At 37.9% G+C, this 14,849-nt stretch overlaps 1 protein-coding gene across 1 annotated transcript; it reads right to left on the minus strand.

Annotated features, from left to right (window-relative positions):
- Window positions 1-9,501: 9,501 nt before the first annotated feature.
- On the minus strand, window positions 9,502-13,223 carry chmp4bb (charged multivesicular body protein 4Bb). Its single transcript, XM_067394006.1, has 5 exons — window positions 12,905-13,223; window positions 12,064-12,241; window positions 11,869-11,983; window positions 11,251-11,383; window positions 9,502-10,928 (listed from the first exon to the last, which is right to left on the minus strand). The coding sequence occupies exons 1-5, from the start codon at window positions 13,086-13,088 to the stop codon at window positions 10,864-10,866; spliced, it is 675 nt and encodes a 224-aa protein (XP_067250107.1). The 5' UTR covers window positions 13,089-13,223; the 3' UTR covers window positions 9,502-10,863.
- Between the last annotated feature and the right edge of the window lie 1,626 nt (window positions 13,224-14,849).

The following is a 14,849-nucleotide window of genomic DNA, read 5'->3' on the forward strand; positions in this document are numbered from 1 at the left end:
ATTAGCGTAGCTGCTGTTCATAACATTAAGCAAAGATAGTCATGTGCAATTGATCTGATATGAGATGCATTATGTGAATGCTTGGCTAAAGAGATGTGTCTTTAATCTAGATTTAAACTGGGTGAGTCTGAGCCCTAACATTATCAGGAAGGCTATTCCAGAGTTTCGGAGCCAAATGTGAAAACGCTCTCCCTCCTTTAGTGGACTTAGATATCCTAGGTACAACCAGAAGTCCAGAGTTTTGTGATCTTAAAGAGCGTGAAGGATTGTAGGGCGACAGAAGATCAGTTAAGTACACAGGAGCTAAACCATTTAGAGCCTTATAGGTCATTAGCAATACTTTATAATCAATACGGAACTTAATGGGTAACCAGTGTAGAGATGATAAAATTGGTGTTATATGATCATATTTTCTTGACCTGGTAAGAACTCTAGCAGCTGCATTTTGTACTAATTGTAGCTTGTTTATTGAGGAAGCAGGGCAACCAGCTAATAATGCATTACAGTAATCTAGTCGAGACGTCATGAAAGCATGAACTAACTTTTCTGCATCAGAAATAGATAACATATTCCGTATCTTAGCAATGTTTCTGAGGTGGAAGAAGGCTGTTTTTGTAACATATGAAATATGATTTTCAAAGGACAAGTTGCTGTCTAATATAACACCCAGGTTTTTAACTGTCGAGGATGGAGTAACAGTACATCCTTCTAAATGCAGGCTGTAGTCTGAAAGATTCTGTGTACAGGTTTTTGGCCCAATAAGTAATACTTCAGTCTTATCTGAATTTAATAGAAGAAAATTACTAGTCATCCAATGTTTTACTTCTTTAATACATTCTGTCAGATTGGATAATTTAGAGATTTCATCTGGTTGTGTTGATATATATAACTGAGTATCATCGGCATAGCAGTGGAAACTAATTCCATGTTTTCTTATAATATTGCAGAGTGGCAGAATGTAGATTGAAAATAGCAGAGGGCCTAACACTGATCCTTGCGGCACTCCATAGTTTACTATCGTTATCTTAGATTTTTCCCCGTTTATATAAACAAAATTGTGACGGTCTGATAGGTACGACCTAAACCACCGTAATGCCTGTCCCTGAATACCAGTGTAATTTTGTAGTCGATCTAGGAGTATTTTATGATCTATAGTGTCGAACGCAGCACTGAGATCAAGTAACACTAGTGAGATACAGCCTTGGTCAGAAGCTAGAAGTAAGTCGTTTGTAATTTTAATGAGCGCAGTTTCTGTGCTATGATGAGATCTGAATCCTGACTGAAATTTTTCATAGATAGCATTTTTTTGCAAGAAGGAGCACAATTGGACCGACACCACTTTTCTAGTATTTTAGACATAAATGGAAGATTTGAGATGGGTCTGTAATTTGCTAATACGTTTGGATCTAATTGTGGTTTCTTAATGAGAGGCTTAATAACTGCTAGCTTGAACGGTCGTGGGACGTGACCTAGAGATAAAGACGAGTTGATAATGTTGAGAAGAGGCTCTTCTGCTACAGGTAACAATTCTTTCAGTAGTTTAGTGGGTACTGGATCTAATAAACATGTTGTTGCTTTAGATGCAATGATACGTTTATTTAGCTCTTCCTGTCCTATAGTTGTAAAGCACTGCAACTGTTCTTGAGGGGTGATAATTGAGGCTGAATCATAAAACTCTGTTAAAGGTTGTACATTTACAATTGTATTTCTGATACTTTCGATTTTCTCAGTAAAGAAATTCATAAAGTCATCACTACTAAATTGTAATGAAATGTTTTGTTCCGGTGATGTCTGTCTATTTGTTAATCTAGCCACTGTACTAAACAAGAACCGTGGACTGTTTTGGTTATTATCTATAAGTTTGTGGAGATGCTCGGCCCTGGCTGCTTTTAGAGTCTTTCTATAATGGGCCGAGCTGTCTTTCCACGCGATTCTGAAGACCTCTAAACGAGGCACGAGTTTCTCTTTTGATAGCGCGAGTAATACTGTTGTACCAAGGTACAGTATTTTTCTCTCTAACCTTTTTAAATCTCATCGGTACAACAGTATCTAATGTACTAGTGAAAATGGTGCACATGCTGCAAGTCATTTTCTCGAGATCATTTTTGTGTTTAGGTACAATGAGCAGCTGAGACAGATCAGGCAGTTTATTTGTGAATTTATCTATAGTTGTCGGGAGAATTGTTCTGCCTAGTCGATATCGCGGTGCAATTTGACAAATATCAGCAGTATGCAGTACGCAGTACGCAAGTTACAAGGTATTGATCAGAGACGTCATCACTTTGCGGTAGAATTTCTATATCGGTTGGATTGATTCCATGTGATATAATTAAATCTAGTGTATGATTAAAACGGTGAGTGGGTCCAATGACGTTTTGTTTGACTCCAAATGAGTTTAGTAAATCTGTAAACGCAGGTTTTACTGTAAATCCCTAACGTATCATTTGTATCGTCTACATGAATGTTAAAATCTCCAACAATCAGCGCTTTATCGACGTTGACCAATAGGTCTGAGAGAAAGTCAGCAAACTCTTTTAGGAAATCAGCATAAGCCATGTTTCAGTAAGGCAAATTAAATCAAGACTATTATCTGTGATGATTTAATTTATAATAACCGCCTTAGGTGTCAGTGATCTAATGTTTAGTAGCCCTTTAGTTTTAGAAATTGATTTGTTCAGTAATTTTGCAAATTTCTGGTTTGATCACGATCAGATTTTTTCTAGATCCTTTATTTTAATTGTTAAACCTCACTATTCGGCGAATAGACACAGTTTTTGTGGTCATACTTCCTAGTTCTAGTAAAAACTCTAGCTGCTGCATTTTGTACGAGCTGTAGTTTATTTATCAAGCGAGCAGGGCAACCACCCAGGAGAGCGTTACAATAATCTAACCTTGAGGTCATGAACGCATGAACTAACTGTTCTGCATTTGTCATTGAGAGCATATGTCGTAGTTTAGATATATTTTTAAGATGGAAGAATGTGGTTTATAAACATGGCTTTCAAATGAAAGATTGGTATCAAAGAACACACCCAGGTTCCTAACTGATGACGAAGACTTAACAGAGCAGCCATCAAGTGTTAGACAGTATTCTAGGTTATTACATGAAGTTTTTGATCCAAAAATTAGAATTTTTTCTGAATTTAGTAGTAGGAAATTACTGGTCATCCAATTTTTTATATCAGCTTTACATTCTGTTAATTTTGTGAATTGGTAAGTTTCATCAGGGCGCAAAGAAATATAGAGCTGAGTATCATCAGCGTAACAGTGAAAACTAACTCCATGCTTCCTAATGATATCTCCCAAGGGTAGCATGCACAGAGTGAAAAGCAACGGTCCTAGTACTGAGCCTTGTGGTACTCCATATTGAACTTGTGATCGATATGACCTCTTCATTTACTACCACAAACTGATAACGATCAGATAAGTATGATATGAACCATGACAATGCAATTCCACTAATGCCAACATAATTTTCAAGTCTATTTAAAAGAATGTTGTGATCGATAGTGTCAAATGCAGCACTAAGATCCAATAACACTAATAGACCACGATCTGATGAACTATGGTACGGTCTAAATCCTGACTGGAAATCCTCACAGATACCATTTATATCTGTAATGACTCATCACTCGACATGGGATCCATTTTGCAAGCTTTATTAAAAGTACTCGTCAGTATATGAATCAGTATACATGGATGAGTGGATGCGTGAGTGTCAGTATTCTGGGGATGGGGCCCTCTGCTGGCCAGTAGAGGGAATCACGGGGTTTGTCTCCGTGACAGAGCCCCCTCCCTGCGAGCGAAAACTCATGGCGTACTCAGCTGCCGTTAATTTCCCTTGGGATAATTCCAGTAAGCGCTCGCCCGCTCCCTTTCCCTCTCTGGGGTGATCAAAAACCTCACGGAACTGTCTGAGGAAATCTTCAAATGAGGCAAACGCCGTACCCTCAGCGTGCCAGACCGCAGTAATCCAGTCCAAAGCTCTGCCCGTCAACAGAGAACAAACAAAAGCAATCTTACCCCTCTCGGTGTTGTAAAGGGTTGGTTGTTGCTCGACAAACAAGGAGCATTGGAGTAGGAAGCCCTTGCACTTTGTGGCGTCTCCGTCGAACTTCTCTGGGAACGCCAGACGGGGATTAACGTGAGATGGCGTCTCAGCCACGTCTGTAATGGCGGCCGCTGCCGGGGGTGGTGTCGCGGCAGAAGTGCTGTGGAGACTCTGGACGGCCTTAGCCAGCTCCTCCATGATGGTAGTCAGACGGTTCAGCTGGTGTTGATTAGCAGCAATCTGACTTGCCTGGGCAGCCATGTGAGCACACAGACGATCGTAAGCCGCTGGATCGGGTTGTGGCGAAGTCTTCTGTAATGACTCATCACTCGACATGGGATCCATTTTGCAAGCTTTATTAAAAGTACTCGTCGTCGTACAGGCAGGGGTCAGAACCAGCAAACACAGCAACGAAGAGCAGGCAGAATCGTGGTCAGAAACAGGCAGGGGGTCAGGGTAACAAGCAAGATTCGCAGTCCAGAGAACAGGCACTAGGTCGGTGGGCAGGCAGCAACGGGTCAGTAAACGATCAGCAAACAAAGACAGCAACAGGTAATCCAACAGGGTATAAACGCTCAGAATTGACAGCCGGGGCAATGATCAAGACTTCGCGTCGTAACAGTGTCTAGGAGCTGCTTAAATAGCGGTCATAACGAGCTGCAGCTGGCAGGCAATCAGGGTCCAAGGCACGGGGTAATGGGAAATGTAATGTGAATCAGTATACATGGATGAGTGGATGCGTGAGTGTCAGTATTCTGGGGATGGGGCCCTCTGCTGGCCAGTAGAGGGAATCACGGGGTTCGTCTCCGTGACAATATCTAAAATGGAACATAGTTGTGATGATACTGCCTTTTCTAGTATTTTTGACAGAAAAGGAAGATTTGAGATTGGTCTATAATTGACTAATTCTCTAGGATCAAGTTGTGGTTTTTTAATAAAAGGTGTAATAATAACCAGCTTAAAAGTTTTTAGTACATATCCTAGTGATAAAGATGAATTAACAATATTAAGAAAAGAATCTATGACCTCTGGAAGCATCTCTTTCAATATCTTAGTCGGTATAGGGTCTAACATACATGTTGTTGATTTTGATGTTTTAACAAGTTTAGACAATTCTTCCTCTCCTAAAGCAGCGAATGAATTGAATTTTTCCTCAGGGACACTGACAGTCAGACATTGTCTGACGCAATACTGTAGTAGACGGTTGCATGGTTATAGTTTTCTCTCTAATATTGTCAATCTTGAAAGTAAAAAAGTTCATAAAGCCATTACTGCTGTGCTGTTTGGAAAAATCAGAAGTTAAAGCTTTATTTCTTGTTAATTTAGCCACTGTATCAAATAAATACATAGGGTTGTGTTTATTTTCTTCTAAAAGATTTGAAAATAAATAAACAGATCTAGCAGTTTTTAAGGCCTTTCTGTACTCAATCATTCTCTCTCTCTCCACGAAATGCGAAAAACTTCTAGTTTTGTTTTCTTCCAGCTGCGCTCCATTTTTCTGGCTGCTCTCTTAAGGGCCCGAGTGTGCTCGTTGTACCACGGCACTGGACTAATTTCCTTAATCTTTTTTAAGTGCAAATGAGCAACTGAGTCTAATGTACTGGAAAAGACAGAGTCAATAGTTTCTGTTGCAACATTGAGGTCTTCTAAGCTGTCTGGTATGCTAAGGCGATGAAACTGATCAGGAAGATTATTTATAAAGCAATCTTTAGTGGTAGATGGTTCTACCATATTTGTGGCAGGGAGGCAGTTTAGCAGCCTTGACTAAATGTAGTATACACAAGACTAGATAATTATCTGAGATGTCATCACTATGCTGCAGAATTTCAACGCCATCAATATTGATTTCATGTGACAAGCATTCTAAGCGTGAAATCTGTCCTTTCAAAGTCCGCGCTCATTCTACAAGGAGGGTGGCTTCCTCATGGGCTTGGGGAAGAGGAATGTCAATTCAGGATATTTGTCAGGTGGCAGGTTGGTCTTCGCAAAACACTTTTGCTTGATTTTATAGCCTGGAAATCCTATCACTTGCACAGCTCATTCTGTCTGTGCAGTGAGGTAGCAGCCTTTCTGGATTAGCTGTTCGTCCGCACCTGACCACGCCCCCTCAAGTGAAGTGGTTTCAATCAGGTCCAGTAAGCATTCTGTATGCAGAATACGCTGATGCAGTTGGTGCTGGGGCATGATATTATTAGTTTTAATGGATGCGCTTGAGTTGTTCTCGATCGCGGGGAGCTGATTTTGGATATCTCTGTTCTGGAGTCTTCCACTAATTCTCGTGCATCTGTGATGTGCTGTTACGCTGTGCATGTATCGGTCATCAGTGGTGTTGTTGCCAGTTCACATAAAGTATATTACTGTGTATATGTATAAATAAATATATTGTTGCTTATTCTCGCTTCTCTGTAAGCTAGAAGGCTTGTTGTTTTCGATTTATTCCCCTATTTGCTTTAGTGGATGTCATGGTCAACAGGCTCAACTCGTTCGAGTTTGGCTCACATACTTCTCTTATTATGAAATTGTTACAACACAGCGGGATTGTACGAGATCCCTACAGCATGGTAACGCAATGTCGAGAGACCAACTCAAAAGGGAATGTCTCCAGTTACTCACGTTGCAACTTCAGAATCTCGCGCACCTGGTCATTCAGTTGAGATTCTGATGCAATGACGGTGAGCTCCGAGCTATATAGTGGAAGGCTCCGCCCCCAGCTTGTGAGCTTGCACGTCTTTGGCCGGTTTATTTAACCGGCGTTATGCAATCAGGCTTCAGTATTTGTGAAAAGAAGGGGATAACCCCCGTAGCGTGGTAACGCAATGTCTCCTTCCCTCCTCTCAGGGAACCGAGGTTATGTGAGTAACCGGATACGTTATTTAAGCTTTATCTGGTGTTCTTGGCGCTCACGCAAGCCTGTGAAAGGTCACCTAAAAATATAATTCACAAAATACTAAATTTCAGTCTGGTGTAATTTTCTGAACATCACCACAGGTGCCGAAGTGAGCATTGTTTTATATTTGAAAATGTGTTTCAGGGCAGTTCATGAAGACAGAGAATCATGACAGATGTTGTGACAACCTGGACAAAAGCAAAGTCCCTTTAAGACAAGTCATTTCACTCAGCGGCCATCTTTGAAACGCCTCTTTGGCATTTAAGTGCAGCTTTTATCTCTTTGAATGAGGAAACATCAAATTCTCCAAAGCTGTTTGCCAAGCTTTCAATTAAATTTCATATTTAAAATCACCAATGAAATCTAACAACAACTGTCTCATAAATTATGTTTTATAATGCGCATGCGCAATCCTAAATGAGCATGTCTTCGGAAGCTCTTTTGCACTTTCTCCCATTCAAAACGATACGAGTGACGCATTGTCTTTGACAAAAGTCAGTTCCATTTCCACCTGCCAGACTCTCAATTAACACTGACCCAACTAAATTCAAACTGTTTGTCGTTACTTAATTATCAGGGTCAAAAACCTAACACTATAGTTCGCAAAAGTAGGTTTTTCAAAAAACCCAAAATACCCGAAAATTTCATTCCAACAATATAAGACACTTGAGCCTGGGCCTAACTGTTCAGCAGTTATGAGCCATTTCGTACTTTTGACCACTGTAGCGCCCCCGTCAGGTCGATCGGGCGAGCCTTGGTGACGTTGTAGGCAGTATGAGTAATACCAGCCTTCAAAGTTTCAAGTCTCTACAACTTAAAGGAACACTCCACTTTTTTTTGAAAATAGCCTCAATTATCAACTCCCCTAGAGTTAAACAGTTGAGTTTTACTGTTTTCGAATCCATTCAGCCGATCTCCGGGTCTGGTGGTACCACTTTTAGCATTTTAGCTTAGCATAGTTCATTGAATCTGATTAGACCGTTAGCATCTCGCTCAAAAATGACCAAAGAGTTTCAATATTTTTCCTATTTAAAACTTGACTCTTCTGTAGTTACATCGTGTATTAAGACCGACGGAAAATGAAAAGTTGCGATTTTCTAGGCCGATATGGCTTGGAACTATACTCTCATTCCGGCTTAATAATCAAGAAACTTTGCAGCCGCACCATGGGTGCAGCAGGCGCAATGATATTACGCAGCGCCTGTGACCCCGTTTGCATGTGGAGCGTGCCTTGCAACCATGGAGACATTTGTGAGAGGCGCTACGTAATATCATTGCGCCTGCTTCACCCATCCCTGACAGCAACATAGTGTCGGGCCAGATCCGGCCCACATCTAGTCCGCGTGTAAACCACATGTAGCAGATGTGGGCCGGATCTGGGCCATACTATGTTGCTGTCTGGGATGGTACGGCAGCAAAATTCCTTGATTATTACGCCGGAATGAGAGTATAGTTCCAAGCCATATCAGCCTAGAAAATCGCAACTTTTCATTTTCCGTCTGTCTTAGTACACGATGTAACTACAGAAGGGTCAAGTTTTTAATAGGAAAAATATTGAAACTCTTTGGTCATTTTTGAGCGAGATGCTATTGGTCTCATCAGATTCAATGAACTATGCTAAGCTATGCTAAAAGTGGTACCGCCAGACCCGGAGAACGGATGAATGGATTTGAAAACGGTAAAACTCAACTGTTTAACTCTAGGGGAGTTGGAAAATGAGCCTATTTTCAAAAAAAGTGGAGTGTTCCTTTAAGGTTTGGTCTGCCCGGTCACTTTTAGGGGAGAATGTTGATCCTTGGAAAATTTAACAATTACAATAGGGTTTCAGCGCTACGCGCTTGAACCCCTAATTACATTTAAATAAACATGTTTTAATATAATGCATTCTGAGAGTGTTTATTTTGTCTAGAAACGGTATAAATTATGTCCAAATGAGACCTAATAAGAAGGTGAAAATACGTCCACAATGACCATATTTAAACTAGTGTTTAACCTTGTACGGAGGTTCTGTGAACGTCTATACCGGACGCTCAGAAAACGTCATAAAACCTTTCATTGTGGCTTCAGTGGACGTCTTTTGAACATTCACTATTGATGTCACTTGGACATGAATAGTGAACGCTAAAAAGACGTCTGAAAAAGACATCGCAAAAACTTTCCCTATGGCTCCTCAGTGGACGTCTTTAGAACGTTCACTATTTGTCACCTGGACGTCAATAGTGAACGCTAAAACGACGTCTAAAAAAGACGTCGCAAAAACTTTCTATCTGGCTCCTCAGTAGACGTCTTTTGAACGTTCGACAAAGACGTTAAATTGACGTCTTTTGGACGTGTGTTTAATAGGTAGGGAAGTTCGCAAGTACGTGTCTAAAAGTGGAGTGGAACGCAGCCTGGGACGCACAGAAAGATTTATTTCGATTTATATTTAAAGTAATAATAATAATTATTCTGATTATTATTATAGTTTGAATTGTAGCTTGTTCCAAACATGTATGGCGAACACCATGAATCGAACCTGTTAAACGAATTAGCAAGACTTTCACTTCAGAAACAAAAAGCCACGTGCTTTATTGAAAATTAAATGTAAACTCCTTAACTACATAAAGATAAAATAAAGAACATCAAAAATGACATGGCAAAGAATAAAAAAGAAAGACAAGAGAGGAATTATACACCTCACTCTTCCCGTAAATCTCATTGGTCAGCTGAGGTATTTCACACAGTTCACTCAAGTTGCATCAGTATGCCATTAATTAAGGCACATAATACAGCAGACACATCGTTGTATGCTTTTGAGTGCAAGAACCAAGACAGAAGTTACTTTTTATACATAATTTTAAGAAGAGCTAAGGTAGGTGCCACAGAAGGACTAACAACACCAAAGAAAAGGAATCCAAAAGTTTAATGATCTCTCAAATAAAACCCATCTGAATTTTTTTAAACATACAAATGTACACACACCACATATTCCTCAACCTGAATAGATACAGCATTTTTGCATCTCAAAAAAGTATATGCTCCCACATGACGGAAAAAAACATGGTATTGTTTATTTTGTATGTTTTGAATAATTAGTCATTTACTGCCAGAAGAAACCCCTCAGTATAACAATGAATCAGAAAACATGACAATAGTAAAGTTTTGTTATTAAATAGATCATTTTCTGCAACTATTTGGACACACCACCAAACAATGCATGATGGGCAGTCATTTATATAATTATATATATATATATATATATATATATATATATATATATATATATATATATATATATATATATATATATATATACACATACATACACACACACACACACACATTTATTTATATATTTATCTATATTATGAACTAATCTCAGTTAATCACAGGTTTGTTTGTTTTTTTGTTACCAAACCATTATGTCACTGTCAGCAAACTGTAAAAATGTTTATGTTGTTGAAAGTGCTGAATAACATTAATCTAACAGAATACATTAAGATCAAAGCTTGAAGCAAACAACAACAGTACCAAACATATTTAATATATCAGATTAGATGAGAGTAAGTTGATAATGTTCATGAAACGTGTGTATTGGCATGCTAATTTCATGACAAATCAAAACAACCAGTTTCTGAAGAGAAGTCAAATAAGAAAAAAAAATTAGAAACACTAATGCATTACCTAAATAACAATGGCCAAATATTTAAGGGTCACTTCACATATTATGTCATCAGATTGTATTGTCCTATTGACTTCGAAAACCTGCTTTATATTCATTTTCGTTTGTAACTCTTGTTTTTCTAGACTTATTTTAGCCATACTGCAAGAGCTACAGTAAGTCAGATTTTTTTTTTTTTTTTAGTGTTAACCCTCTGAAGGTATTCGGGTTTGCCTACACAAGCCAACCAGGATGAGCAATGAAAGTCTGTCAGATTGGGTAAATTCACATGGCCCATGCCTTGAGTTCTTCCATGTCATCCTCATCCTCCTCTTCTCTCTTTTTGTGGACTGGAGAAACAAAGACAGATGGTTATTGAAGGTTTTTACAGAGGAACCTCTCAGCATGTTAGCATTAAAACTAAAATTAAAGTTATTAAAGTGGTATTCCACTTTACTTTTACTTACCAAAGTCCAACTTCATATGTATTTTCTCCTATGTAAACTTTTGCTTTACTTACAATTTAAAGGTATTTTTTTGTTTGTGAGATTAAAAAAAAAAAGTCATTACCAATCTACAATAGCCAGTCACTGGATATTTTTGATAGACTTAAATCTTTTACATGTGAATCTTGGTACTAAGTTGATATGGAATGAACAGCACTGAACGAACCGACAGCTGTTTTTTTGGGTAATGGATTTGAAGGCACACTGGGCAGAGAGACATCCTCTGTGCCACTAATTTCTAGCAGGTTCTTATCCAGCTCCTCCTGTTCCAACTCCTCCAATTCAGCCAAGAGCTCATCCTACAAAGAGCAAGAATCATGTTGCTCAGTCAACATCTGTAAAAACTGCATTTGAAGAGAATGTTACAAAAAGCAATTAGGGATACATCTATGTAAAATGTATTAACAACCATTTCACCATTTCACACATTTTTTTTTTTTAAATGTTGAACTGAAAAATTAACAATAGTTAATGTCTAATTTCCTAAGTATTTGCGTCATCTTCCTTTTGCTTTATTGTCAGCAGCACAGAAATCTACAAGTCTGTGTAAAACCTGATGATAATGTTCTCCAGCATGATTTAAGATGATCCAAAGAGCATCTTGTGCTTCAATAGAAGCAAAAACATCTGAGAGTCACATGAGCGTTGTCACAAATTCTCTTAAAATAATGCACAATCTTATTAGAATTTATTTTAAGTCAATGTTTTTTGTTTTATTTTTTAAATTCCTAAAACATTCTGTTGGGGTTGGGGAACACTGGAGATTACATAAGAAAAACCTCACCTCATCAAAGTCTTCTCCAAAACCTACAGGTCTTGAAATGGCATCAGAAATCTCCTGTGCCAACTCCTGCTGGTCTGTGATGTCTTGCATGAGGTCATCCACTTTGTCTATATCCCTGAAAACATTCAATAATATAATTATATGCAGTATTCTTAGGCTAAAGAATCAATAGGACATTTTAATCAGGTATCTTACATATTTTCATGGGCTGTCTTCATGGCCTTGGCTGCAAAACCCATGTTTTTAAGCACTTCTGTGTTTGTATTAGCATTCTCTAATGCTTCTCGCTGGAACTCAATAGTGGAGAGAGTTCCATCTATCTGAGCTAGTTGCTTTTCATATCGCTTCTTTCTTTTCAGGGCCTGTAACGCAGCTTGAGAAAGAGACAGACATACACACCATCACTTAATGGTAAAATATAAATATAAATTATATATAGGGTTAATTCAGGATAATTGGGACATTTTTCCCAGTCATCTCAATGGCAAAAGATATACATTATTTACATGCCATGGAAAAACAAATCAAGCACCTAGATTCCCACATATGTACATCACTTTGTATCAGATATCAATAATGTTAACGTTCAACCATACCCACACAAGATATTCCCAGCATGCGGGATGTTTAATTAAAAAAAGGTAAACAATACACCTGATGTAGTTAACCATGTTCCCTGTTAATAGCTGTTCTTTCACACCACACCACATGACACTAATCCGACGTAACCGATCTGAAATTCCATCCTTTAAGCAAAAACTCTTGAATTCAGTTTCGTGACAGCAGGGATTTTAATGTTCCCATTCACGTTCTTCCATAGATATGTATACGTTCTTCTACCTGACATAGGTTTTATATTTATAAATCTACTTCATAGTTTCGATTATCACGCAGTTTAGGTCAAGTGACGCATGGGTGTAACTACCCAACACTACTGAAATCGACGACAGGTAGGGCGAAAGAAGAGGGGCGCTTTGTTTTAAAAGTTATATAACACACATATGACATAAAGGGACGGTTTGTTTTTAATACATACCTCGTTTGTTTTTCGTGCCGTTTTTCTTTGCTGTTAATAGCTCCGCATCAATCTTTTGCTCTAAGTACTCTTGTTTCTTGGTTAACATCTCTTCTGTCTCACGGAGTTTCTGGATTGCTTCTTGTGGACTTGGGCCTTTGCCGCCTTTCCCCCCACCGCCAAACAATTTGCCGAAAACTGACATATTTTTTATATTATCCGAAACTAAGAAATCCCTCTGAGTCTGATTGTTTTTAGACACTACTGATAACGTCAATCGCTGTTCCGTGTTCAGTTGTTGATTGTCTTACTTCCGCCTTCAGGCCTGCTGTCGTCATGGAACTCGTCACGGTCAGGCCACCTATCAACGCTGCAACTGCTGGAAAGTGACTGCCAACTTTTAAAGACATTTTGGAGAAAAAAAATATGCGATAACTAATTTAAATATAACACTGACTGTAAAGGATATAATTTGTTTTTACGAGCATTAAGTCAAAAGTATTGACAGTTTGTAAACTTTATGATTCTGAATGGCAAATTATTTATTCATAAATTTCGAATAAATCTCTTCTGAATAATGTTTTCTGTAACGAACTTGCTATTTTAAAGAAGTCACTTAAAACTGTAAAAAAAAAAGTACTTCCATTGTTAAATAATATTAATATGTATTTGGCGTCGTGTGAATGTATTTAATTGTAATAAATTAATAGTAATGTTTTTATCTTCAAATGGTAGCATCCTTTTGAGCGACTGTGGTGTCTTTTTCTAATTGTTTACTATGTCCTCTCAGTCAACTTAGTGAACTGAATTTATGAGTTTACATATTAAAGAACCTTACATGGGCTTACAAGAGACTGCGGTCAAGCCAGCCGCAGTTTGAAAATACACGGTCAAGCCAGCCGCCAAAAAAAAAAAGTGTGTGCGCCTATTACTATAAATACGGTAATTTAAGGAACAGCAGAGAGAGAACGCGATTTCAGAGCGCTTGAGTTGCCCATATCTATCTATCTATCTATCTATCTATCTATCTATCTATCTATCTATCTATCTATCTATCTGTCTATCTGTCTATCTATCTATCTATCTATCTATCTATCTATCTATCTATCTATCTTTATTCAGTCTAATATATAAAACATCTCTTTCTTTCTTTCTTTCTTTCTTTCTTTTTCTAATATATCTATCTTTTTTCTTTCGATTATATATCCATCTCTTTCTTTCTAATGTTTCTTTCTCTTACTATATCTTTCTTTTTTCTAATATATCTATTTCTTTTTTCTTTATAAAGTCTTTCTTTCTAATATTTCTTTCTATCTCTCTGTTGTTATTTTCATATATATATATATATATATATATATATATATATATATATATATATATATATATATATACTGTATATGACAATTACTCTTGAATTAAATTCTGTTACTGTCTTACTGCATAAGGATTACTGTCTGATTAGGCCTAGAAAAATACCAATACTAAGTAGAAAATACAAATGGTCTGTTTCTATAGGGGGCGTCCCATAGAGTATGCATACCTCATATTTATCATTTTTACTGCAGCATTTCGGAGATATGCCACATTATTTGACTTCAAAGGCCTATAAACACCTCATTTCAAATAAGTAGAAAAAACTAATGGGTTGTTTCTATAGGGGACATCCCATAGAGTATGCATACCCCATATCAGTACATTTTACTGCAGCATTTTGTAGATATGCCACATTATTCAACTTCAAAGGGCTATAAACACCCAATTTCAAATAAGAAGAAAAAACTAATGGTTTGCTTCTATAGGGGACGTCCCATAGAGTATGCATACTTCATATGAGTACATTTTACTCCAGCATTTTGGAGATATGCCACATTATTTGACTTTGGAGACCTATAAACACCTCATTTCAAATAAGTAGAAAAAACAAATGGTCTGTTTCTATAGGAGACATCATATACAGTATGCATAC

This window comes from Chanodichthys erythropterus, chromosome 9 (genome assembly GCF_024489055.1).
Source record: "Chanodichthys erythropterus isolate Z2021 chromosome 9, ASM2448905v1, whole genome shotgun sequence".
NCBI lineage: Eukaryota > Metazoa > Chordata > Actinopteri > Cypriniformes > Xenocyprididae > Chanodichthys > Chanodichthys erythropterus.